The sequence below is a fragment of the Indicator indicator genome, chromosome 7, assembly GCF_027791375.1.
Source record: "Indicator indicator isolate 239-I01 chromosome 7, UM_Iind_1.1, whole genome shotgun sequence".
Taxonomy (NCBI): domain Eukaryota; kingdom Metazoa; phylum Chordata; class Aves; order Piciformes; family Indicatoridae; genus Indicator; species Indicator indicator.
Genome location: NC_072016.1, coordinates 6,598,264 through 6,625,588, shown reverse-complemented (window position 1 = coordinate 6,625,588; position 27,325 = coordinate 6,598,264). Strand labels below are relative to the sequence as shown.

The 27,325-nt window shown below is 42.6% G+C and overlaps 1 protein-coding gene across 8 annotated transcripts in view; it reads left to right on the top strand.

Annotated features, from left to right (window-relative positions):
* TCF7L2 (transcription factor 7 like 2) overlaps window positions 1-17,092 on the top strand; it is a 177,390-nt gene extending 160,298 nt beyond the window's left edge. For 2 of the 8 annotated variants that reach the window (XM_054382260.1, XM_054382259.1), the window contains exons 8-13: window positions 2,385-2,510; window positions 3,484-3,643; window positions 4,401-4,508; window positions 9,236-9,284; window positions 9,836-9,886; window positions 16,663-16,742. In XM_054382260.1, coding sequence (XP_054238235.1) covers window positions 2,385-2,510; window positions 3,484-3,643; window positions 4,401-4,508; window positions 9,236-9,284; window positions 9,836-9,886; window positions 16,663-16,742 — 574 coding nt within the window. Of the gene's footprint in view, window positions 1-2,369; window positions 2,511-3,483; window positions 3,644-4,400; window positions 4,509-9,235; window positions 9,285-9,835; window positions 9,887-11,123; window positions 11,197-11,767; window positions 11,841-16,662 lie in introns of those variants that run through there. The other 6 variants (XM_054382262.1, XM_054382261.1, XM_054382255.1 and 3 more) reach the window with 5 other exon arrangements.
* The last annotated feature ends 10,233 nt before the right edge of the window (window positions 17,093-27,325 follow it).

Sequence of the window (27,325 nt, the reverse complement as noted above, 5' to 3'; positions counted from 1 at the left end):
GAATGCTTTGGTTTGGAAGGGACCTTAAAGACCTTCTAGTTCCAACCCCTCTGCTATGGGCAGAGTCACCTTCCACTAAACCAGGTTGCTCAAGGCCTCATCCAACCTGGTCTTGAAGACCTCCAGGGAGGCAGTATCCAGGACCTTCCTTGGCAGCCTGTTCTGGTGTCACCACCAGTGCAAAATTTCTTCCTAATGCCCAGTCTAAATCCACCCTCCTCAAGCTTCAATCCTCTTGTCCTGTCACTATGAGCCCTTGTAAAAAGTCCCTCCCCAGCTTTCTTATAGGTCTCTTTCAGGTACTGGAAGGCCTCCATAAGGTCTCTGCCAAGCCTTCTTTTCTCCAGGCTGAACAGCCCCAACTCTCATAGCCTGAACCCATAGAGGAGGTGCTGATCATCTTCATGGTCCTTCTCTGGACCTGCTTCAGCAGTTCAATGTCCTTCTTATGCTGGGGACACCAAAACTGGACACAGTACCCTCAGGTAGGGTCTCACGAGAGCAGAGGGAAAGAATCACCTCCCTTGTGCTGCTGGTCACACTTTGATGCAGCCCACGGCTGCCTTCTGGGCTGGAAGCAGACATCACCAGCTCATGTTGAATTTTTTGTGAGCTGACATCCCCAGATCCTTCTCCTTGAGACTCATCTTGAGCCACTCCTCTCTCAGCTTAAATATGTGCTTGAGATTGCCCCAACCCAGGTGTAGGACCTTGAATTTGGCTTTGTTGAACTTCATGAGGTTGGCTCGGGCCCGCCTCATAAGCGTGTCCAAATGCCTCTCATCCTTTCCCTCCAGCATGTCAAACAGACCACACAGCTTGGTGTCATCTGCAAACTTACTGAGGGTGCACTCAACCCCACTGTCCTTATCATGGACAAAGATGTTAAACAACATCCTTCTCTCTGTGTTCTGAGGAGCTGTGATTCTCTGCAGTTTCAACAATTTCACATTCTCCCTGTCAATCCCTGCTCTTCCCACTACTGCCTTTAAAGGCAGAATACTTCTGTCTAATGATAGTAAATACTACCAGCTGAGAGACAAAGATCCTCAGAGCTTGTAGAGCACAGTACCTCTTGTTCATGAAAATACCACTGTGCCATCTTGTGAATGTAGGGAATGTCTGGGGAGTTGAGGAGGGGGAGGGTGTTAAAATCACTAATGGAATTTGTAAGGTGGGGGATGGGGAAGAAACCCCATTATATTTTTGATATACAGTCTCATCCATGGTGTATCACCTCATTGTTTGTCAACGATAGAAGAAATAATTCTTTCTATCATTGCATGTTCCATATTCTTTGACTATTTTATTTGGACAAAGATGGTTCAAAATCTAGGACGATAGTGAGGATTTGCAGTGATAAAAGACCTTGTCATTTGCCAAACCACTTAAGCTTTGGAATTTTGGGGTAAGTTATTTCTGAGCCAGAATTTTAGGCTAGATTCCATTCCCTGGAAATATTTTGGCTTCAGTGGGGATTTCCTAAGGGAAAAGCAGTCAGCCATAGTGTGCTTTCCTTATTAACTGTAAAACCTTTCACAGACTGTTGAGAAGTAATGATAAGAACTCAATATTGCTTTCAAGAATTGTGTTCATTTTGTTTATAAAGCAAGAAGTCTGACTGATTGTGCCATGTTCATGGTGTGGCCCCAGCCAAGCATTTGGATTCATGCAGAGGGGGTTGCACATCCCTCTGAATCCAGTTGCAGGACTGGGGCCATGTATGTGATCATAAACCATAAAGCTGGCAACATTTTTTTTCTTTAGAAAGGCTTAATTCTACCATCTTCCTTCCTTCTGTTAAATCAGTGTGGCTTAGAGATTTATTAGGCACAAATAAATATTTTCTTTTGCTCCATCAACAGATGTAGCTAACGAAGCATCTTACTAGGATTATCAAAAATACATCTAGATTGTCATGGTATTCATACTTTATTTTGCAGTCAATGTGCAGTAAAAGATCTCATCTCAAATTCACAACATTATTTGGAACTATAAAAATTGATTCCTTGGTTGCCACAGATAATTTCTTAGCAAATAAATGGACTGGTGGATTTTCTCACAGGTAGCTGAAATTCCACCTTTATTCAAGTTCATCCAGTTGCATTTGCCTTTTGCTAAAGATGTTAAAAATCATGATGTCTCATGTCAGTAATGATAATGAAGGGGAAGATTGGCTTTAATGACATTAGAAGAGTCATTATGTTTAATTTATTGCTAATTAATGCTGCCAGCTTTCATATGCTTTGTCTAGCTGTCATGTGCTTGTTATATGCCTTTTTTTTTTGCCTTTTTTTTTCTGCTTTTTTTATTAATGTGTGTACACATCCCTCCCCATTCATTCATTTTTATTCTGACGATTTACACAGCTTTCTCTCCTCTAGGTTTCCTCCACACATGGTCCCGCCACATCATAGTTTACACACAACTGGAATCCCTCATCCGGCCATAGTCACACCAACAGTCAAACAGGAATCTTCCCAGAGCGACGTCGGCTCACTCCACAGCTCGTAAGTTGTTGCTTCCCACATCATCTTCCTAAAGCATTGCCTCTGCATGCATGGCTTTTAAAAACATCTGGGTTTCTGGGAATCATGGAATCACAGAATTGTTAGGCTTGGAAGGGACCTCAAGGATCATCTAGTTCTGACCCCCCTGCCATGGGCAGGGACACCTCACACTAGATCAGGTTGCTCAGAGCCCCCATCCAGCCTGGTCTTAAAAACCTTCTACCACCTCCCTGGGCAACCTGCTCCAGTGTCTCACCACCCTCATGATGAAGAATTTCTTCCTAACATCCAGTCTTGCTTCGTGTCTTCTAATTGGTACGAATGTGGTTTAGCTGCCGAAGCGTGTCATGACAATGGTAACAGTCTTTCAGAGCCATTCCTTGACATAGACAAGTAGCTATGAATGAATTTCATTCATTTTAAAAAGGAAGTGCAATTTTTTTTGATCAAGATTCAAACTTCTCGATTGGTTTTCCTATTAGTGCCCAGTTTAAAGCTGTGAGTTAGTGGATATACAACAGGAAACAGTAAATTAGAGCATAAATGGCTTGTTCAAAGCTGCAGAAAGAGCTGGCATCAAGCTTGGGGTTGAACAGAGCCTGCAGTGCTTCTGGTGTTTTTTGCCTTTCCTTTCACAAGAGAGGCAGGAAGACAGTGTTTTGGTTCCCATGGATGGAATGAGGTGTCATTATTTCCTTTTCCACTGTGTTCACAAGCCCTCCCCATGAGCCCATGTGCCTGGGTGCCCATGTCCTTCCAAGGTGGTTCTAGAGGCTGCACAAACATGAGGTGGGTTTTGTTAAAATGCTCTTTAAACTGTTCTTACACAGCAGACAGGATGAAGGCTCTAGAGAACCTCCTGGTCCTCTTCCTAGAGATTTCTGAGGATTAATGCTAGAGAGATTGAAGGGATTAATTTAATAAATTCACAAGGGTTCTCACTGTGAGGTTTCTGTGTATCTTTACCCTTCAGAAAACATCAGGACTCCAAAAAAGAAGAAGAGAAAAAGAAGCCACACATAAAGAAACCTCTTAATGCATTTATGTTGTATATGAAGGAAATGAGAGCAAAAGTTGTAGCAGAATGCACATTGAAAGAGAGCGCAGCCATCAACCAAATCCTCGGTCGAAGGGTAGGTAACAAGGGTGAAGCACGAGCAGGAACTGAAATTCAGTAGGATTCACTCCTTCTTGAATCACTGTTTTCCTGACACTTTGGTAGTGGATAGGGAGGTTACTAATGATGGAGAGGTTACTAAACCAAAAGCCTTAGTGTTTGATTTTTTTATTTTCACAGACACTTTTTGACACTTTTGTCCATGGGGAAGCGGGGGAGTTAATTAATAGCAATGTTATTTCAGTGTTATTTCTATGACTTGCAGATGAAAAACTCCCAGATTTTCATTTTGTCCTCAAGGAAGCAGAAAAGTAGATGGGAAGGAAAAAGCCTTTCTGCATAGCACCAATATCAGTGCCTGTGAGAGCTAGAAGAGGAGAGGGGGTGCCAGTGAGGAATGGAGGTGGAGGCTTTCAACAAATCTGTAACTGAGATATGTTTCAGGACAATTGTTTCAGCTTCTGGACCCTCTTCCCTGGTCTTTGCTTTTGTTTAGTTTTCTTAATTCTCCTCTCTTATCAGAAGACAAAGGGTCTGAGTAAACATAAATGATGAGTTGTGACTCAGCTGAGTTACCTGGAGGTATAATCTAGAGTGATAAATAAAATATGAATGTCAGCATGCTGGATCATCTGCTGTTTCCTCTTTTGTTTGTTTGTTTTTAATGAAAATCAATTCTAGGTGTATTTGTGTATAACTAACATCCTGCACTTTAAAAAAAAACACCCTACCACACTTGTGCTTTTTATTTTGTCTTTCTCTCTTCACCTCAGTGGCACGCGTTATCCAGAGAAGAACAAGCGAAATACTATGAACTAGCAAGAAAGGAGCGACAGCTTCACATGCAGCTGTACCCAGGCTGGTCCGCACGGGATAACTATGTAGGTTCCTATGTAGGTGGAAATTTTTCTAGTAGTAGAGCTTGTAGAATTGTGTATGTGACCTGCTGAACTACGACCACACATTGCACACAAGCACTACTTGGAAAGCGTGCCTCAGGATCCCAATCTGGTAACAACAACAGACGCTTCCCTCTGCGGTACTAAAACTATTGGGGGACAATTCCCAGCCCTCCACTTGGAAGAGGCTTCCTGACTGGGACTAGTCAAAGGTTAGAATTGGGGCATGACAGTAGAGCTCTCTGAAGAAACTCTTGCCATCACTTTTACCGGTGTCTGGGAATGCCATTTGGCTTGCTGGTCATTTTCAATTTCACTTTTTAAAACAGAATTAAAAATTCCCCTAGTATGGTTCCTCTCCTTTCCACCAAAAGGATGAATAATCAGTGTCTTGTGCTTATCTGTGTGAGAGTATAGTGGAAAGTGGAAGAATGACTTATCCTAGCTTCAGAGAAGGACTGGCACAACTACAAGTGTGACTTGTTTTGAAGGTCTTACTCTAAAGTGGGGTTAAACGAATTATTCCACACTCTGCTGTTGTAGATCTCAATTATATTTTGCTTTTTCATGTCTGTGTTATTTTGTCTCCTTCCCTCCTCATCTTTTAAAAAGTATTTTGGACCAATTCATGGAATTAGATTGATTGTGAGTTTTAAAGAGCCTGGTTTGTAGCTAAAAGCGATAATTTTTTTTTTTTGTCTGCTGAAAACATAAGGCCAGCATTTGTAACCACTCACTAGTAGTGTATAACCCCTACTTCCATGAAGGGTAAGCAATGCAGCTGGTAGTAAGTGTTTGCAAGCCTAAATCCATAAACTCTTGACAGATTTTGTGGATTGGTGGGAGCTCTAAGCCCTTTTTAATAGGATTTATAGCAGCAACTTGATTTTTTTTTTTTTAATTAAATCACCTAAAACTCTCGAGGTCTTTAACCGTGGAATAAGCCCTTCTCCCTACCTTCCAGGCAAAATTCTTGTAGGTTTGAGGACCTACTAGCAGCTGTAATGCTGATGTCAGTTATGTATAGTGTTAGTGTTACACATTTAGGTTTGGTTGAAGTCTGTCTGTTCCATCATCGTCACCGTCACTGCCTATTTGCCCATAAATATCCTATTTTGTCATAAAACACAGAAGCTGTGTGCTTGGTGTCTGGCAACATTCACTTTTGTAAGAATCTGCATTTTCACATGTGTGGATGGAAAGAAGCCAATTTAGGGTCTGCAGTAAAGCCTAGAGCAGCAGCAGCTCTGCTCTTCCACTGTTCCAGGGGTGGAGAATACACACTCACTTATTTAGCAATATGAAAAAAACGTTCATAAGTACAAATCCTTCTTTCTTGATCATCTCCTCTTTCCATTGGGCTCTGTCTTGCTCCCTCCTTTGTTCACCATTGCAGGTGTAGCTGTGCATACTTCTCGGAGGAGACCTCATTAAGCCTGATGAGGCACTGCTCCTGCTTAAACACGTTTTCTTTTTCACAGACTGGCCTTAAACTGTCAGACCATTTGAGGTAGTTCCTCAGCACTGTGCAGTGTCATCTTCTTGGGTGTTCAAAAGGGAGTCTGGGCTGGACTGAGGTTTCTGGAATGCTCATTCTGTGCAGTGACTGTGCCACCAACAGATGGGCATGTACAAAGCCTTCAGTGTTTAGGACCTTTTACTTTTGTCCTCGCCGTATGAGCACTGAGAAACTCTTTCTTCTCAAGCTAAAAAGGACAGGATAAGAGAGTTGGCGCTTTCCCTGCAGCTTGATGCTGTACCCCCAGGTGACCTTCAGGGGGAACCTTCCTGCCTGAGGAGAGCTCAGTGCCTTTGCATCACACATTGCATCATCCACAGGATTTATTTATTTCTCCTCTCCTGGGTCTTTCAGAGCTCCCCTTCTCCCTCAGTGTTTTGTAGGGTCTTGAGCCCTTCATGAACCTAAGCAGGGGAGCACCTTCGGGCTGCTTGAATTGGTTAAATTGTTAGGCATCTCACATCAGGCTTGTGGATGAGACCAGTCCAGGTCTTCAGAAACAGGAGCAGTGCTTTCAAGAAACAGCTTTCAGCCTGCTCTTAAAGAAGAGAAGAGGATACAGGGAGTCCCTTGTGGATTGTTGGTATCACAAAGCACACTTGCTCTTTCTGAGATCTCCTATAAGATGTTAAGGGGTGCTGAGTGCTGGACTCAGAGGTATAGGGTCTAGTCACCTCATCTGCCACTTATCTAGAAAATTAGGACCAACCAGCTGTGCAGTCCTGTCAAAAGCCGTGTTGGTTTGCCTCTGTAAAGGGAGCTGCCAAAACGATGGGCAAGTATTTACATCTGTATTTACTGCAGCCTAAGAATTTGTGTAGTGATGATGATGGAAAATGCTGCAGACCATCTGTTCAAATCTTAGGAGGATAATCTGAGACAAAGGCAAAGTAGTGTCTCCTGCACAGCACTTGAAAAGTGCTGTCATAATTCTTAAGTTCATGTGTGAATTCAGCTATGTAATCAAGCATCTTCTTGTAGCACAGAAATCAAACAAGCAAGCCAGGTGATTCTTCTCACTGTTTTCATTGAAAAGGGTGTAAAATAAATTAGTGAGACCCCTGCCAGATCTTTGTTGGGAACAGTTTTCAAAGCTTGTGTTGAAAAGTTCCCTGGCTGACAATTCTGTGTATCAGCCATTTGTAACAGTTTGCTCTCTAAAGGAGTTACTGTACTTTATTACCTGGCCTGAAAAGTTTGTGAAGGGCAGGTGACTCCTCACCTCTGTTGTAACTGGTCCTCATGTTATAAGGTCTCAAACTGAAGTAGCACTTGAATTCCTAGATCTACTGGAAAAAATAAGTAAATCTGCAACAGATGCAGCCTTCTAATTACACACATGGCCTCCTTGAGGTTAAGTAAATATCAGGCTTTTGGTCCTGAGGCAATTGTCTTATTTTACTTATGTTGTTGGAAAGCTGGGAAAAATCCACTGACTTTCACAGAGTTGCTGTCCATCTAGATCAATATGGAGCAAAGTCTGAGCCTCTTTGGACTCCAAGATACCATGTTTTTCTCTATTTTATTCTCAGCTTGTCATGTTGGACTGATGGCTGCTGTAGCAAATGACTTAAATCAACAACTTTCCATATCCCTGAAAACTACTTCAGAGGTGTTGGTAGATGATTTCTCAACAGCATCCAGGCTGCAGATTTATGTGCATGTTGTGTAAAAATCCTTCAAAATTAACACTGCACACAATGTTTTCCATCACAGGAAGGCTTTCTTAAATTACAGTATGCTTGTCACAGGCTGGATAATCGGGCAGCAGTTAACAACCCTGAGCAAGCAAAGCTGGGGAACAAGTACAGAAGCCTTGTGCCAGAAAGCTGGCTTTTGGGGAGGAAAAATACAATGACAACAACAAATGGAAATGCAACATTCACACTGGGGGAATATCTTACTAATATGTTTCAGGGAATTTATCATAGTGAGCATCCAAAGTGTTACAGCGGATGTACCGTCAGAAACCCATCTTAACCATTTAGTTAGGAGCCAGACCAGCCTGCTGAGAACGATGTCTGTCATGTGGGAGAATCTCTTGGCTCCCCCAAAGATATATCCAATCCTTTAAAATTGCTGTGAGATTCCTTTTTCCAAGACATGGTTGTCCCCTCTTGGCCACAAAGGACTGCTGGTCTGGTGTCTTTTCACCAACTTCTCTTACTACTGTATTTTCAAAGACCAGGATCTCTTGTGCTGTTGCTGCTGGCCTGGAAGCTGTTGCTTTTAGCATCTGGGGAGCTGTGAAAACAAAATTACTGTTTCCTACACTGTCCTTCTTGTATTGCTGCAAACCTTGTTGCTCAGTTTAGAATAGTGTTGTTTAGAGAATAGCTTGTCTCTATTGAGTTATGCTTATTACTTTTAACTCTTCCCTTAGAAAATGATTGTTGGGTTTCCACAGAAGCTGGGCTCCTGCTTGTCTTCTCACACTTTCATAGGGAAACAGAAAAAGGGCCTTTCTCCCTCAAGTCAGAAACTGTAACAAACTGCATCATCTTATGGGATACTATTTGGGAAAAAGGACACAGTTTACCTAAATGCTGCTGGTTGTTTTCCTTGTGATAGAGCTAAATGTGGGAAGAATCTTAGTATTTTATACTCACCCTCGCTTTGTTTCCTAGGTTGTCAGTGCACTTAAAAACCTGCAAGTTAGGATTTGCTGCTCATTATTGTGGCTTCCTTGTCTGCTTTAATGGTTGGATTTGGTTGCTGTGAAATTTCAGGATCTCAATCTGACCTCATTCATGCACTCTACCAGCTTCAGTCTCCCCCTTCTTCCCCTCCCTGCCCCACCAAAATGTGCCTATGAATGATTTTTGAAACTTCTGGATGCTGAAATGTACAAATGTCAAATGTTTTTGTCTTCATGGTGATTTTGTTTCAAAAGAAGCATCTTGCAAGTTCTACCCCCTCTCCAGCTGCTGCTTGTGGCTTTGGTGGGTGTTAGTGTTGGAGAGGGGGCTGCAGTGAGGCTGTCCAAAAAGTCACAGGGGGGGCAGGCAGAGACATCCTGAGGGAGCAGCATCCTCTTGGGCTACACAAACCTCCCTGACCTGAAGGTGAGCTGGTACCATGCTTCAGTGGCCTCCCCAGCGAGCATCCCTCACCAGCCTCATCCCCATTGCTTGGACATGTGCTTTGGGTTGTTTTTTAAATCCTTCTCATTTGTGTGTGTTTCCTGCAGGGAAAGAAGAAGAAGAGGAAAAGAGATAAGCAGCCAGGAGAGACCAATGGTAAGTAAAAATAAGTAAATCTCTTGCTTAGTGGAAGTGTGGCAGTCCTGGTGTGACACTCCTAGGTATGGGGGAGGTGGGTCCGAGTGTCTTGGCCTGACAAGGGAGCCAGTCCCTGTACTAAGACAGCCTCTTGTTTTTTTTAATGCACTCGTTACACGTTATTGCCCTTCTAAAACTAGTAACCAAGCCACTGCATGTCAGAGCCTCTTGTGACTTAGCTGAATTTGTACGTAGCCCTCGCCAAGCCTTTAACCGCAGAGCCGTAGCTGTAATGCCTGTGCCAGCCGTGATAGAGTTGTCCGCTTCCGTGGTGCCCTCCGCCTGTGCGTCCCCCGCGCGTGTGTGTGTCCGCTGTTACATTTGGGCTGTTCCTGTGTGCGTTCTGATGCATGCCTTACAGTGGTAAATCGCACCCATTTTAAATTAAGGAGGTTTGCCATTCTATGTAGGCAATTAGAAATACTGCATAGGCAATCTGATAGTCGATTTCCAAGAAGCCCTGACTTAGTTTTTTTGAAGCCTTTGTATAATTTGTTCTTTTTTTTCAGAACACAGCGAATGTTTCCTAAATCCTTGCCTTTCACTTCCTCCGATTACAGGTGCTAACGTCATTTTGAGTCATTTAAAATAGTTTTATAAACTGCTTCTTAATGATGAATTTATTAATTTTTTTTCCTGCCATTATAGATTTTAACATTAAACACTTATATGACATTAAGAAAAAAATAAATAAATAAATTGCCATCCGCACATTTTGATAGCATTTTATTATCTCTATATCTTTATATCTATTATTATGTTTGACAGTAAGTTTTGAGTTTTGTTTTGCCTTTTTTTTTTTTTTCTTTTTTTGGTAACAGTTGCTATTAAAACAGTAATGCAGTAAAAATAACACAAGAGTTGTACTAACTGTGCAAATTGAATATGCAGTATTTCTTTAAAGAGACTGATACAAAGAATGGAAGCAAGTCAGTAATGAACCTCCTTAATCTAATGGCATTTTTCATGGCTCCCACTAAGTCTTCTCACATTAGCATGCATAAGCATTTTTTTATTATTATTATTTTTGTTTTGGATTTTTTTTTTTCTTTCAATTTTTTAATTTGCTTTCTTTCTGCTCAAGCTTATTCATTGCAATCCACTAGCTGCACTAACTCAGCACCTTGCCATGCTTTACATTTTATTTTCTGGCTGATACTAACATACTCATTCCGCAATCTGCTTATTCTTATCCATTCTTTTAAATACAAATTAATAAAAAAAACCCAAATTGAATGTTATTCTAAAAGCTGCATTATCCCAGGAGATATAATTTCCTTTCTTTTTTTTTTTTTACTTTTTTTTTTCCTCTTATTTTGTGTCTGAGTTGAAGAAAAAAGCATGTTCAGGATCTAACTTCCATACTCAGCTTCTTTTCTTCTTTCCCCCCCCTCAAAAAAAGAGAATAAAAAAACCCAGCCCAAATAAATCTTGCCTGAAACATCCAGCTAGAGCAGCAACAAAGACTTTCCTCTACCTGCTCTTTTAAAAGGGAAAGAAACAGTCCTTTATAAAGGGATACTGCAGCTTTAATTGCAACAGCTAATCTCAAGAGTTGAATAAAAATGTGATTATCACCTTTTTTTTTTTTAACTTTAAAATCAAAAGTCAGTATTTTGCAATTAATAACAAGGACATTGATTTTTATTCCCTTTTTATTTTTATTTTTTCCTTATTTTTATCTCTCTTTTTTCTCCCCTTTTCTCTCTTCCTCTCTCTCTCTCTCTCTCCCCCCTCTCCCCTTTTCTTTTGTTTTCCTCTCTCCCTTTTCTGCTCGCTTTTCTTGAACTCATTCAGACCTGAGCGCTCCTAAGAAATGCCGAGCGCGCTTTGGCCTTGATCAACAGAATAACTGGTGCGGCCCCTGCAGGTGTGTATAGTTTTCCCAGACTCGCTATGGCTGATTTGCAGCTGGTTTATTTGGTACTTTCCCCTTTTTTTTCCTGCCTTGTTGCTTTGTAGCTCTGTGTTGTGATCTAGAAGACACAAGGGAGTGGGAAACTGCCATGAGTTATTGTCTCTCTGAAAGGGTTTTGGTTCTTTGTTGTTGGTTGGTTGTTGGTTTTTGTTTTTGCCTTCCTCTTTGCTGCTGCTAGCCAAAAACCCACTGTAAAATAGCATCAGCCTTAAGTCCATCTGATCTGTGGCTCAACCACGCTCCTGCCCTCCAAGCCTCCACCCAAGGAAAGTTGTTCCTAAAGCCCTTGATTTCACGGCATTGAGTGCAATACTGACATCGGACAAACACAGGGCTGTGTCAGAAACCTTTTTTTGGTTGACTTTTGGCTCATTGTGAGAGTCCTGCCCTTGGTATGAGGGGAGATTACCAAATAAAACTGAGGTGATTGAAAGCTAAACATAGCTGTAGCTAAGATGACACAGACCAAATGAGCTCTATCCACCATTGTGTTGTATTTTTTGTGTTTACCTTATGCTAACAGATGCAAATACTCCAAAGAAGTGTCGGGCATTGTTCGGGCTTGACCGACAGAGTTTATGGTGCAAACCATGCAGGTATAATACTACCCATTAGGCCTTTGGGGAAATAAAAGCAATCTGTCCTCTTAGTGCATTTGTGTGATTTTATTTTTTTAATCTTTTTTTCCCCACTCCCCACCTTTCTCTCTCCCACAGCATCAATTGCTAATAATCTTTGATCTCTGGAATTTCTTGCTAATTTAATGCCATTTTTCTCTCTTTCTTTACCAATAACCTCTCCCTGGTGGTAGAACTGGGAACAAGAAAACTTGAAGTCATTAAAACTGGCAGGTTTTTTGGTTTTTAATGATTTCCCCCCCCGCCCAGATTGTCAGCAAAATGAATATTTGGCTGGACATCTGTATTTTGTCTTTTTCAGAATCACATCATTTGGGTTTATGTCTGCTGCCTCCAAAGGCTTATCAAAAAGGTTCTGGGATGGCAGCAGTTGTATTTTTCTCATGATGAGACATGTAACAGCCAGTGTTTACAGCTTATGTTGTGCTCTTTTTTTCTATTTTTCTTGTGTGTTATCTGCAAAATTAAATAGCTACCTGTAGGCTTCTACGCCTTGGTAAGGTTTATGCAGATATCTGGTTTTTAAGTGATCTGATACCCTGTGTTTTCAGATCTAGGAAAAAAAAAATTAATAAATAAATTTTTATCCCAACATGTGAGCTGTAAACGCCTGAGCTCTAGACAAAACCAATTACAACTTTAGAGGACAGTTTTCCAGCATTAAAAGGAGACAAAAGACTTCAGAGAGCCCAAATTGCAGCAGCCCGTGTTCTACTGGAGTTTAATTCCCTGTATAACTCAGTACGTACTTCTTTCTTGGTGGAGGGATACTGAGTAGTTCTTTTCTCGTTCCTTTTTCCTTATATAATCGCATTTGGTTAAATTTGTTGTTTCTTTGTTCTGATACAAGCAGTCTTTGAATTTGGAATATTATGATGGTAGGTATTTCAACCCAAACCACACTCTGTGTGTAGTGATTCCTCTCCCACATTTCCCCCCTCTTATTCATGCCAGTCCCATGTGCTCCATCTCATTTAGAATGTAGATCAGATGTCCATCATATTTTGTGTATGCACGCAGTCTTGTTTGTGCGTAGTGTCGAGGAAAACACGGACTGAGGGTGGGCTGTATTTCAGAATATCAGATAAGGCACCAGAAATGTTTCCACCAAATTGCGTATTGTCCCATTCAAGGCCTGCTGGTACCTGGGCTTCAGGTCTTTTAGGTATCAGTACCAGTGTGTGTGTTAAACAAGCTTTGAAAGCAGCAGTTTCTTAAAGAAAGCTTAAAGAAAGTAGAGTTCTGTCCAGAAGAATTGGGTAGCCCCTTCACTGTGTCAGGAGACTCAAGTGTCTCATGCTAACCAAGGACTCAAATGATGTGTTTAGTTAGGCTTTATTCTGTGGTTAGTTCACTACACACTACTGGCAGCTATTTGTGTAGTCTAGAGACAGAGTATTCGAAGCATGTCAGGCTCTGTATGCCAAGTACCACAACTGGGGGCACATGATGTTTGTGTTGCTTTATCTTTCCCTAGCTGCTTAAGTAAACAACATACTCTTAAATCTCCATTTTATCAGCAAGGGGACTTCTCATTTGGTCTGTACAGTGCTTGGGTTACATGCAAAACATAAACTCTTTCTAAACTTACATCAGATTTTGGTCAGAAGTCTTTGCAGCACGGTAGAGTGCTTCAGTGGTGTAGCTGATAGCTTTAGACTTGCTGATAAGAGTCAGCTCCTTTTCATTTTGTTTTGGTTTTTGGTTTATGCATGGAGGCATTTTATCAGTAGGTACTAGAGCATTTCTCTCCTAATTCTGGTCCTAACCATTATAACATCACATTTGCTAGCATGGTAGCATTTTGTAGCACGTCTTAGGTAGATATATGGTACTGAATAAATCCTTGTCATCCTCTGTGGCTTTCAGCCATGACAGCTGCAGCATTACAGGTTTCCTGATGCTGTCCTGGGGCTAGTTTCAAGGGCAGCACAAGCCAGCACAAGCCCAAGTCTGTTGATGTTTGCTGGAATCATGTAGCAGGTGATGCTTTCAGAGCAACGCACAAGTGAATAATCCTCACTGGTGCTTCTGAGGGGGGATATGTAGTATTTTTGTTCCCAGTTTTAGGCAAGAAAAATGGAGGCATAAAATGTTCCTTGGATGTTTACTTATTCCCTTTCACCAGAGTTGCCTGGTGTTGTTCACTTCTGGTGCAGGGTTTGGGGGTTTACCATCTCTGCCTTTCTGTCCCACCTAAACCTGACACGTACATGACCACAACATGTGGTGGGAAGGGCACAGGCTGAAGTAATGTCCCCTCCTTGAGCCAGTCAAAGGAAAATTATTTCAGGTAGTAGACCAGTAGACCAGTTGGTTTAGTTTTTAAAGGGTTGGTAATTCTGCAGAGTCAGAATGTCAGGTAGACCTGGCGTAAGTCTACTTTGCCATGGGAACTCTACCTTCCAGGCCACAGAACTTAAAACAGTATTTTAAAATAATTTTGAGTTTTTGGCATACTGGATTCAGACTGCCTCCAGTGAAATAATTAACTGCCTTGTAGGTTCAGAGCAATCCAGTTGAATGGCTTCTGGACCATCATCAGTGACACAGGCAGAACTTGGGTTTCTGCTTGCAAACTGTTTTAATTTGGGGATGGAGAAGAGTCCTGCAGTCTCCAAATTAAGAGAGAACCCACCTTCCCACACAGGTATTATCAGTGAGCTTTGTGAAGCATCACTGTTCTGCTTTGCTACTGAAGGTCCAAACACGAACTGTGGCGCTGGTAGCACTGCACAGATGAAGCTACAAAGGGGTGAGAGAGAGGAGAGGGAAAGGGAGAAAGAGCAGCAGAACTGTCCTTAGCCAGGAGCCAGAGGCTTCCCACATTTTGTCAAATGTAGAGGAATTAACATGTTCTGTTTTGAGCCCACCAAATTGAGTTGTTTTTTTTTTTTCTGTCTTTTAACATTGCTCTAATAAAGCATGGTTTCCAGACTTCATTTGCTCTCTTCTATCTGTCTTTTCCTTTCTATTTAACATTTAAGTTGCATGGTTGTCTTTAGTTTTTTAGCATGTATTGATCTGCAGGCTAACGTGGTTAAAACTAATAGCCCTAACCCCTTACCTTGCCATGTGGAATGAGGAGCAGAACCTAAGAGCAGAGCCTGAGTCTCTGGAGGGAAGGAGATTCATAGTGCTGGTCCCTCACTGAAGCTGGTGGAAAGATGGGGTTCCAGGTTTGCTGTTCCCTTCCTGGGTATGGGAGATGCTATCTTTTAACTCCAGGATCAAGCTAGTTAGATCTCCCTTACAGCTGGGAAACATCTAGTCCCATTGCCTAGACAGCAGACCTTGGTTTAACCCAAAGCAAACACTGTTTCCATTCATAGGGGAGAATGCTGACAACCAGCAATGGAGCTGGGGAACATCACCCAGCAACACTGAGCTGCTCTGCCATGCCTGGGCACTTCTGATGAAATTGCTGAACTAGGGCAAGGTATCCACTGGAGAGGGAGAGCAACCTACTCCTTCACATTAGTGACTGTGCAGCTTAGCTGAGTGTCCAAAGCTTTTGTGGCAGAGCTGCTCTAGACAGACTTTGCTATGTTCCTTGGGCTGTGTGACAACTATTCAGCACTTCCCATGGAGAGTGTGAATAGGAGGGCTGGAGAGCCATCATTAGGGTCAAGGTGGCCACTGAATGTCATTCTGCCAGATGCTGTGGTTGTTTGCCTCGTTATTTATGTCCTGCTGCAAGAATCGCCTTGCATATACTTGGCAAGAGAGATGGTGTGAAACTCTGTTTTCATTGCTCCTTTACATTATTAAGTGGACAGAGGGAGGAGAAAAGATCTCTGTCGGGTCACTTATTTGAAGATGAGCAGCTCTTGCAAGACTCTCCTGTTCCCTGGTGTGAAATAAGCTCCATGTTGCTCCTCACTTTTGTACCGGTCATCGTATGCTTCACCTACTGAAATCGGATCCCACTCTGGGATGACATGGATAGCCTCTCAGAGGAAAATACCCCAAAATGCAGAGCAGCTTCCCAAATCTATCACTCTCCCCTGAAACGAAAAATGAGTCAATTTAAAGCCACAACCTGCAGGCCATACAACCAGTTATTCTTGTTATTTTGGATCATACTCTGTTTATCCTGTTCTTTTCCTGTTTTTTTTTTTCTCTTCTGTTTACTTTGTTTGTTCATTTTGTTTTTATTTCCCCTCTATCTTGTTCTCTCTATTGTATATCCCTCTTGTCTGACTGACATTTCTGGATTTGGTGTGGTTCTTAACAGAGGAGAAAGCAATGAGCAGTAGTTTGCAGCCATCCCTGCCTCCCAAGGGCAGCGCATCGTAAGAGACGACAGGTGATGCAGGTGTAGAGATAGCCCTGTTGAGTTGGACAGCATTATAGGACATCTTGAAGTACCATCAACTATCCAAAGATTTTATTTTAGACGGGTTCATTTTCTTCCTTTCCCCCCTCCCCCTGCTCCCCCCCCCCCAACCGGAGGAAAGTTAATTTGTAGATTAGCACAGTGGGCTCCAAAAATGTCATACCTGAATTTCTGATTGTTAAAAATAACTAAGGAAAGGAGGCAGCCTGAAGAGGAGGGGGACAAAGAGACAATTGGTGAATCTTTTCCAAATCCATTAGCCAAGGGGAAGTTCCCAAGCGGGCCCAGTGCTGAGGACACCCCACCAGACCCCCCAGGACAGCGCACGGGTGCTGCCCGTGCAGAGCCCAGAGTAGCTGACTGACGGCTCTTTGCTTTAGATAACTGTCTCCATCAGCGTCTCTGCCCTTTATTTACAGAGAACTCTCTCCCTGTTTCTAGGAGAAAAAAAAAGTGCGTTCGCTACATACAAGGTGAAGGCAGCTGCGTCAGCCCACCCTCTTCAGATGGAAGCTTACTAGACTCTCCTCCGTCCTCCCCCGCCATGCTCGCCTCCCCCTCCAGAGACTCGAAACCACAGACTGAACAAACGCAACCCCTCTCGCTCTCATTGAAGCCCGACCCGCTGGCACACCTGGTCATGATGCCGCCGCCCTCCTCGCTCGTCCTCGCCGAGAGCGCTGCGAGCAAGCCCGGCACCCTGCCTGCCGCCAGCTGCCCCAACGGGGCCCTGGACCATCCGCCGGCCGCCCTCTCGCCGGCCGCCGCCGCATCCCTAGCACAGCCCTCGACGTCCTCCTTGCATTCCCACAGCTCGCTGGCAGGGACACAGCCCCAGCCGCTCTCCCTCGTAACCAAGTCCTTAGAATAGCTTTAGCCTCGTTAGCCCTTTCAGTTTCCTTTGGGGGGGATGGAATTCTGTTGGGATTTGGGGTTTTGTTTTGTTTTGGGTTTTGGGTTGGTTGTTTTTTTGGTTTTTGTTTTTTTTTTTTTTGCTTTTCTTTATTATTATTTTTGTTTCCTCGTCGTCGTCCGCTGTTCGTCGTCGTTTCTTGGTTTTTGTTTTTAATTCGTGCCATGTGGCTACATTAGTTGATGTTTTATCGAGTTCATTGGTCAATATTTGACCCATTCTTATTTCAATTTCTCCTTTTTAAATATGTAGATGAGAAAAGCCTCATGATTCTGCCAAAATTTTTATCAACAGCTGTTTAAAGTCTTTGTAGCGTTTAAAAAATATATATATATACATAATTGTTATGTAGTTCCAATAGCTTAGTTTTAAAGACTGATTTTAAAAATTAAAACAAACAGGAAAAAAAAAGAAACCAACACACAAAAAAAAAAAAAAAAAGGAAAAAAAGAAAGAAAGAAGCAATTTTGAAGCAGCCCTTGCCGGAGGCATTGGTTCTTTATTATTTGTATTAAATACGAGCTTGCGAACCAATCATTTTACATCTGGTTTTTAAACCTTTAAAGGGCACAACGACTGCGGTGCCGCTACTACTACTACTACTTCTTTTTTTTTTTTCTTCTTTTTTTTCTTTTCTTTTCCCCCCTCTTTTCTTCTTCCTTCCTCGTGTGAAACAACCTTTGTCGTGATGTTACTCGTTATTGTTTAAATGTACAGAAGCAAAGGGGTTAAAAAAAGAAAAAGAAAAAAAAAAAGCAAACGTGTTAATATTACCTTGTTCCATGGTGTTGTTCTTTTCTTGGGGGAGGGGGAAACGCTACTCAACAATTAAAAGTATCACAACGCTATTGGACCAGTAGTATTTATTGCTTTAGAAATTGCTTGTTGTTATCTGTATGTTGTCCCTTTTTTAAATGGTTTTTTTTCCTTTTTGTTCTTCTCCTTATTTTCTTAAAACATTGTATAAAGTTGTTTTGGTTTTTGGGTTTTGTTTTTTTTTTTTTCCTTTAGTGTAAGCATCTTATATATAACAACTCATTTGTACAAGGTTTTTAAGTTTATATATAAATGTGTATATATATATTTTTTGTTCCCCCCTGGGATTTTTTGGTTTTTAATTTTTCTTTCTTGTGATTTTTTTTGAGTGTGAATTATTTTTTGGGAATTTTTTTTTTGGTGACTATTTTTGGTGATTTTTTTAATGATTTTTTGGTGATTTTTTTTAATGATTTTTTGGTGATTTTTTTATGTTTTTATTTTGTGATTTTTTTATGTTTTTCTTTTGCATTTTTATTTTGTTGGTTTTTATGTTTTTATTTTGTGATTTTTTTTTCTGTTGTTTTCTTTTTCTGTGATTTTTTTTTAACTATATGAAACACAGTTGCCACCGAATGGACATTCACTTCTTTTTTCTTTTTTTTTTTTTCCAAGGATCAATAGTGTGAAGAGAAAAAGAAAAAAAAAAAGAAAAAGAAATTGCTTTAAAAGCCATTACACATAATAAAAAAACAAAAAACACTTGAAAAATTTAGCATGTGAATTTTTAGCAGCGCTGTTTGAAAAATAGCAAGGTCCAAGTGTCTCCTGTTCAGAACTGCAGCTGGATCCCCTGTGACATTAGGGACTGTAAGCTGTGTGCAAATTTTTTGTGCCACAATTCTCAGTGACTTTTACCTTTCTCCCGACGACCTTTTTTCTTTCTTTTTAATTCTTTTCCTTTTTTGTTTTCGTTTTGTTTGTTTTTTTTTTTTAAGAAATGCTGTAATTTTTTTGTTCATCATGTTTTGCTGTGATGTTACATAGGTAGATATGTATGTAGTTTTAATGTCACCTATAACAGATGTGTTTGGTAGCAGATTGTCCGGAAAGCATTTAAAATGAAGAGGTATTAAACCCTTAAGGGCCAAATTCTGTATATTAGATTATTCATGAAAGGAAAATCAGACTGCCACTTTTATGTACACTTACTACATACAGGTAGGTAGCAAACTTAAAACAAAAACACAAAAAAAAAAAACCTAGGCATGTTGATGTTGCAAAAAAACGCTGTATAAAGCTGAAAAATTGTTCATCTGTTCATTCAGTGCCATTGTAGTTGACATGAAGCGATTGTAAAACTGTCTCAGATTTTTCTCTGGTTTATTAAGATGCTAACTATAACATTTTTTGTGAATACTTTGAATGTTTCTTAACAGTTGTGATGTTACTGTTCCGTTTTATGCTCTTATTCCGATTTTCATTTTTAATGGTTTGGAAGCCATTTTTTTGTAATGAATAAATGTTCATGCTGTACAGTATCTGTAGCATGCAGTTCTGGATTAATAAAAGCAACTTAGTATGTGCAGAGAATGACTTGTCAACTCATTTATGCCTTGACTGCATGTTACTCTAGCCGAAAGGATTTACAGCCTGAGTGGAAAACTTCTAAATTGTGAAAATCATGGCAAGTTGCATCCAGCTCTAGTTGTGGCAGGTCCTGTTTCCTTTGGGTTTCCATGCTACCACCTGCTAAATTCCATTTTGTACCAGCTCTCTCCCTGCTCAGCAAGTTTTGCATGAGTAGCAGTGGTTGAAAATACTTTTTATTTAGAGCAAGTTTGGCAAAAGATCGCATGTGAGCTAAAGGAACGTCATAGAATCATAAAAATGTTCCTGTTGGAAAAGACCTCTAAGATCATCGAGTCCAACCATTGACTTGACACCATCATGACCATTAAATCATGTCCCAAAGTGCCATGTCTACAGCTCTACGTTGTCCCTTTGTGTGAAGTTAGTACCTTGGTGAGGACAGGAGACCAGGGCTGATGGTACCTTAATTTTAGTATTTTTGTTCAACTTGATGGTCCCACAACACCAGGCTGATGTACTGTAAACGTGACACAGAAGAGTTTAGGTAGCCCTAATTAGTCAGAGTCTTGTGCTGGCTTTAGAATTTATCTCCTGGATAGATTTGAGTCTGGTTTTGCATAATATTTTTTTAATTATTGTTTATTTATTTGGTTGGTTATTTATTTATTTATTTATGCAGTGAGCCCTTGTAGCTCAACCTGCTCTCAACACTGAACGTTCAGCAGAGCCTGCAGGTGCTGCAGGATGACAATGAATTTACATGTAAGAATTGTTATTTAATGCTTGATTGGTTTGGTTGTTTTCAACTTAAGTCGAGATTTAAAGCTTCGTCACCTCCAGGAATCTCTCACAAGTGGATGTCACCATAGCTTCAGCGCTCTTGGAAAATCTCAGCCATGCAAATTCCTACAATGGCACTGAAGGGCAATGGAGTGCAAAGGTCTTGGAGCAGGTATGTTCCCTGCCACCGTGCTTGGGTAATGCACTTCGGTTGGTCTTGACAGACTGCGGGAAGTGAGTATTCTTCATTGTGTGGGAGAACAGGTGGAGTGGTTTTCTACAGAGACCTGGGAATGGGGACATTTCTGGAAGCCCTACACCAGTGGTAGGACTGTGCTGCCCCTCACTGTGGGGTCTGATAAAACCAAATCTGGCTGCACGGTGACTGTTGGCAGCATAAGGAATTTGCTCTGGGAGGTATTGAGTGAAGTACTAAATAATATTTAAACAGAAACCTGTAGTATTTTAAATTGCTACCACATTTTTAATGCCTGGTTTACAAGCCAGGAGCTTTTGTTTTGTTTTGTTTCAAATGTGTTAATATAGGGTAATAGTTATACAGGAGTATTGCTTCATATTTCCTGTTAGAAGGATTAAGTCATGGTGAAGTTTTTACCAGGCTCCATTAAGGCCCCTTGATCCAAGACCGAGTGTTGTTTCTCTTGTGGTCTAACATGGCACTGCACTTGGCTTCAGTGGAACTTGTCCCCTTGACACCCACCTCAAGCATGTGGGCAGTGCCAGTTTGATGAGATTCTGTGACCCGGATAAAGATGTTGCTGCAAAGGCCTTTGCAGAAGATGCTGAATTTTGCTGTTGTTGGTAGCCAGAAAATTGAACTTAGTGCTCAAATTACTCGTGCTGTTTAAGGTTTCTAGGGACTGGGGCTTTTTTCTTCTCTCTTAAACGTTTTAACTCTTGTTAGAGCATGGCCATCCATCAGCCAGGCACACGTGCTGTATCTCTGCCGGGTATAACTGCTCTCCTCTAATATAAACCATAGTGCTCCAGGGAGATCTTTGAATGCCATGATTCAAAGGAGACACCATCAAGGTATGATTCATATGTTCAGCAAAACAGTGTGTTCTTTGCTTGCTGCTTTATTAGCAAGCCTTTGGAAAGCAGAACCCAAAAACACTTCCAGGACAAATTGGTTTTCCCTCTGTGTGTGCAGTGAGAGAGGCACGTGTTGGAGAGAGATGCCAAGCAGAGTCGGTGAGTGGTGGATAACTTGTGCTGCTTCTTTGCTCTGGAAAACAATTGCATGGTCTTGGGAAGCAACTGCTTGGGTTGCACTCTGTGCATTGGCTGCGCCTCTTAATGAGCTTATGCCTTCAGATTTGCCTCCAAATTTCTCAGGACCTGAGCTGGGTCAAGGCTTCTGGGAGAAAATTACCACTGCTTGTAGGGACTCCCTTCGTGCCCAGGAGTTACAGTTAAGGAACTCCTTGGACCAGGTACACTGGAAACATGGTGGAAAGACAGCCTTTCCCATGCCCTCTATGTGTACAATAGGGTGAGCAGCTGGTTGTGGGGGCATGCATGGCCTGATCAACCCATTCACCCCCAGATCCACACAAATGGAGGCAGCCTCAGGTGAGAGTTGAAGACAAACCTGCCAGAGGATGGCACGGGGCCCTGTGGACAGTAGGTAATTCACTGTAGCTATTGCTTCCGTCTGTTTTCATGGGATAAGCCAAGGAAGCAAATGAGTGTATTGCATGTTTGGCAGACATTTCTTTTCCATTAGATTTGTAAATCTCATCTTTCACTTACTGTATAGAATTTTTAAAAGTTTAAGCAATTGCTGACTAAATACAGCAGTGCCACATGGTTTTAAGCTTTGCTTAAAAGGAAAAAAAAAAGGGGTGTGGAAAGCAAGGGAGGAAAAAGCAATCTTTAGAGTCCTGTTTGTTTCATTAGACCATCAAAAGATGTAAAGAGAATTCGGAGTGAAACACTTGCATGGGCCATTGCAAGAATCATGGAAAATAATCATGATAGTAATGAGCATGTGTGAGAGTGCTGCCCAGCTGTGCCTGGCATACACATAGGAGTGCTTTACCACCAAAGACTCGGGGGTAAAGATTCTGGATGCTGTTCTGGGAGAGATGCTCCAGCAGAAGATAATTCAGTACAGGATCAGCAACAAGCTTCAGTGCTGTTGGTTGGACAGGAAGGCTAAATGTCTGGGAACCTTAAAACCATGAATATGCAAATATGCTCAGAGATTGTAGTAATTGCACTATTATGAAAAGGGTTAGACAGGTACCTTGGCGTTCATTTTAAGATGTTCTTGGAAAACATCTTGAGACCTGTGAGGCAGAGCAGCTAACAAGTGAATGCATCCCAACCCACCCATCATTGTCAATAATGTCACCAGCCTGTTTTAAGGATTCTCTGAGGACAGGACTCTGCCAGCCCCTGGACAGATTTTCTTCAAGGGTCAATCCAAATTATTCATTCATGACTTGCATCCATGTTATAGTTGTTCCTTTTTTTTCTTTTGAGGTTGGAAATGCACTTAGTCTGGGGTGAGGGGGTGTTAGCCTGGACCTCTAAGGGAGTGGAGATCATGAAGTCATGCTGTCTGTCCATCTGTTTGACCTCTCCTGATAGTTCTTGAATCCTCTAGCATTTTGAACCAGATTTGACAGCGGCAGTCAAATTCTTGGAGATGATAAAGTCCTTCTGAGTTCCAGGGAAATCTCTGCCGGCACTGAGAAGAGAGGCTTTCCAGATCCACAGCTGAAGGAAAGGCAGAGAGAGCTCAGCTGTTCTCCATTCTCTCTGGCAGTGTCCAGATGGCCAATTATCACACGTCTACTTCTGGACCAGCATCTGCGCTCTTCTTCCCAGCTGGCAGGAAAAGAAGATTAGGAAGGAGACTTGGAGAGCATTGGGATGTTGGAGGGAATGGGAGAGAATTACTGGTATAGGGAAAACTGGAAATATTGCAGCTGCAATGTGTAATATTATGTAAGATTGCAGTGGGGAAGCTAAGGGAGGGGAAAGATGGTGAGAGAGAGAGGAGATACATCTGTAGGACACCAGGTCTTGCTAACGTTACTGCTTGCAGAGCTAAGCTGCTCTGGAAAAGTCAATGCTGTGATGTTACCACTCCTTGTCTTATTCATTTGACTTAGTAACTTGCACCAGGTCTCCAAGGAGGAGCACAGCCTCATCAATGTGTATAAATATCTGAGGGGTGGGTGTCAAGTGGAGGGGGCCAGGCTCTTTTCAGTGGTGCACACCAATCAGACAAGAAACAAAAGGTTCAAAATAGAGCATAGAAGATTTCACCTCAACATGAGGAGAAACTTCTTTACAGTGAGGGTGACAGAGCACTGGAACAGGCTGCCCAGGGGGATTGTGGAGTCTCCTTCTCTGGAGACTTTCCAAACCCACCTGGATGCATTCCTGTGCAGACTACCCTAAGTGATTCTGCTTTGGCAGGGGGGTTGGACTCAATGATCTCTGGAGGTCCCTTCCAACCTCTGTTATACTGTGATACTGGGATACTGTGATTTGTGAGGTACCTGCTGGCAGGGCAGGCTGCAATGCTGCAGCCTGATTCCCCCCACCAGAAAGGTCAGCAGGGCAGGAAAGGCTCAGGGTGTTTCGTCAGCCCTGTAGCATGGTGAGGAACAGAGTTGAATGTGCGTAGCAAGAAGGTTTGTTGAGGGTTTTTTCCAAACAGAGAGAAAAAAGAAAAGATTGCTAACTTCTGCAAACAAGCCCATTTGTAGTAGCTGCTTCCCAGGCATTAGCAAACACTCTGGTTTTAATCTTCCACAGGAAAATGTCTCCTTTTCTTCCTTATTTTGTGTTCCCTTCTGAATATGCTGCCGGGGTATTTTTGGATCTAACTATATCTTTTTAATCTGTTCCCTCCACCCCTTCTCAGCCCCCACTGCTTCCCAGCCTGCTCCTCCTTCAAACTTATATAATGGCACATTATACAAAATAGCTAAGCAGGTGGTATTTTTAAAGACAGTGAGTGAGCATTTTTTTGGCCTAAATTTGGAACAAAACAGATGGATTTTAAGACTCTGCTTTTTCTATGAATAGTAACCGTTGTTCTCCACTGCCTTAAACACCAGTTTCAAGACCACCTCCAGCAACCAATCAGCACTCCCTTATTTAATTATAACAAAATTCTTAGCTCTGTCTGCTGCTGCATGGGCAAGTGGGGGGCACTGGATCAACTTCTGGAGCCAGGCAGACTTGCCAACAATAATTTTCCTTTTCCCAGAGGGCTGAGGGGGCCTGGAGCAGGTTCCAAGTTGCTCCTAAACTGGCTGTTCAGTTTGGGCTCCCTGACAGAGTGCTTGAAAAGGGTTATAGAAAGGCAGATAAATGCACTTCTTGTTGCAAGCTTCCCTGACAAGCCAGGCCTCCAGAACAGTGATCTCATTCCTGCCTCATTATTAGTGGTGCCAGATTTTTTCCATTAACAGGTAATTGAGTCGAAACTAAAATAAGCAAAGTTTGTTTTATCCAATGCATTTTCTTGCCTCCTTGTGAAAGAAAAACACTTTAGAGAGGGATTTGCTTTTAATGTTTGGGGAAATGTATTTACATCGTAGAGGTTCCTCTCTGCTCCAGTGTAATTAGCCTGACTGGTCTTTTTGTTACTGTTGTTTTGATTTTTAAAGCAAAGACATTGGCAAGGCTTAATTCTTTTTTCTTGTCTTTTCTTTTTTTTCAATGGCTTGAATCCCCTGGGACCAGCAGGGCTGAAATTGCCTGTCCTGTGCACAGCCACAAGCGTTATCCCACGGTCCTCTGTGTGTGATCCAGTGCTGTTCAGTATCTTTAGCAAGAGAAGACTGAGAGGGGATCTCATCAACGTGCACAAATATCTGAGGGGTGGGTGTCAAGTGGAGGGGGCCAGGCTCTTTTCCGGTGGTGCACAGCAATAAGACAAGAAACAACAGGTTCAAGCTTGAACATAGAAGATTTCACCTCAACATGAGGAGAAACTTCTTTACATGAGGGTGACAGAGCACTGGAGCAGGCTGCCCAGAGAGGCTGTGGAGTCTCCTTCTCTGGAGACTTTTCAAACCCACCTGGATGCATTCCTGTGCAGACTACCCTTAGTATCCTGCTTTGGTGGGGGAGTTGGCCCTGATGATCTCTGGAGGTCCCTTCCAACCTCTAATGTACTGTGAGACTGAGATATAGACAGTGAGATTGAGGTGCACCCTCAGGAGGTTTGCAGATGATAGCAAGCTGAGTGGTGTGGTTGATAAGACTGAAGGACAGGATGCCATCCAGAGGGACTTGGCCAGGCTGGAGAAGTGGGCTTAGAAGAGTCTCATGAGGTGCAATAAGGCAAAGTGCAAGGTCCCGCATCTAGGTCAGGGCAACCACTGATATCAACACAGGCTGGGGGATGATGAGATTGAGAGCAGGAAAGGATTTAGGGGTACTGGCAGATGAGAAGCTGGATGTGAATCAACAATGCATGTTTGCAGTCCAGAAGGCAAATCACACTATGTCCAATGACGAGACCCCCGTACAAGAGATACATAGACCTGCTGGAGTGGGTCCAGAGGAAGGCCACAAAGATGATCAGAGGACTGGAGCACCTCTACTATGAAGATTGGCTGAAAGAATCGGGGCTGTTCAGCCTAGAGTAGAGAAGGCTCTGGGGACACCTTATAACTGCATTTCAATATCTGAAGGGGACTTACAGGAAGGCTGGGGAGGGACTGTTTAGAAGGGCTGTTAGTGACAGGATGAGGGGCAATGGTTTGAAACTGGAGCAGGGTAGGTTTAGGCTGGACATAAGGAGGAAGTGCTTTCCAAGGAGGGTAGTAAAATACTGGAACAGATTACCCAGGGATATGGTTGAAGCCTTGTCCTGGAGACATCAGACTTGATGTGGCAGCCTGATCTATTTGCAGGTGTCCCAGCTGACTTCAGCAGGGTTGGACAAGTTGACCTTTGATGGTCCCTTCCAACCTGATGCAATCTGTGAATCTGTGGACTTCACCCATGCACCCAGAGGGGAAGAAGAAGCAGGAGCCCAACTGGATGATGCTGTGTACCACTTCCAGGCTCACAACAAGCTTTCCCTTGCAGATAGGCCTTTGGAACACTGCTGGGACCAGCCAGTGTCTTCTCACCTGATTGAGCAGGAAAACAAAGTGACTGCTCATGAAATGCTCATGGTCTTGCTGAAGGTTATTCTTTGTATCTAATCCATGTGGTTACAGGGGAGAAAGGGACAAGTATAAAATCTGAGGCATGCATCCTTCTGCTGAGATGACATCACTTGTAGAGGAGGTGAGAAATTTTCTACCTGTTTGGGTGTGTCTGTGTGCAGGGATTGCCATGCTGTCTGCCTCTGAGCCAAGGCAGTGCCAGTGCCAAGGAAACCTGAGCAATTCCTTAGCCTGCAGCTTCAGGCTTCCATGGTCAGCCGGTGGCCACCTCCTCCCTCTCCTCAACTGCAGGAGAGCCAGCCTTGCCCTGGTTGAGAGGCAAAATCCTCAAGAGCTGCTTGTGAAATGCTGCAAGTCCCTGGGGACAAGTATATCCTGCAGAGGACACTGTCAGCATGGATGTTTTCTCCTTTTCTGAAGCACCTCCCTCTTGCCTCCTGTATTGTCTGGTACTGGGCTTCCCTGGGGGAGCTCTGAGCCACCCTACAGACCAAGCAGTGAATTCCCTCTAAAATTCACAAGTCTGATGCTCAGAAGCAGAGCTTTTCTGTGACCTGGCTTGGGCACCTGAGGCAGTTGCTTGTGGGGTCAGCTCTGACTTTACTGCTAGGCAAAGCAGGTCCTCTTGTTTGTGTCCCCCATCTGTGCCCTGAAGGAAGCAGAACCCAGTGAGACTTTGTGTCATTTCAGCAGCTGGTTTAACAGGAAAGAGTTAACAACAGACAAGTTTCATGTATGTGGCTTTGCTCTTTCACTTGTTTTGGGCTATCCATGGGATAGGTGTCTGCTCACTTTACCCTTGTGAAAGAGGTCTTGTAAGCCAGCAACAGAAGGTCATGAGTGCTGCTGCCCACAAACTGACATCCTTGTATCAACCACATTCCTGTGT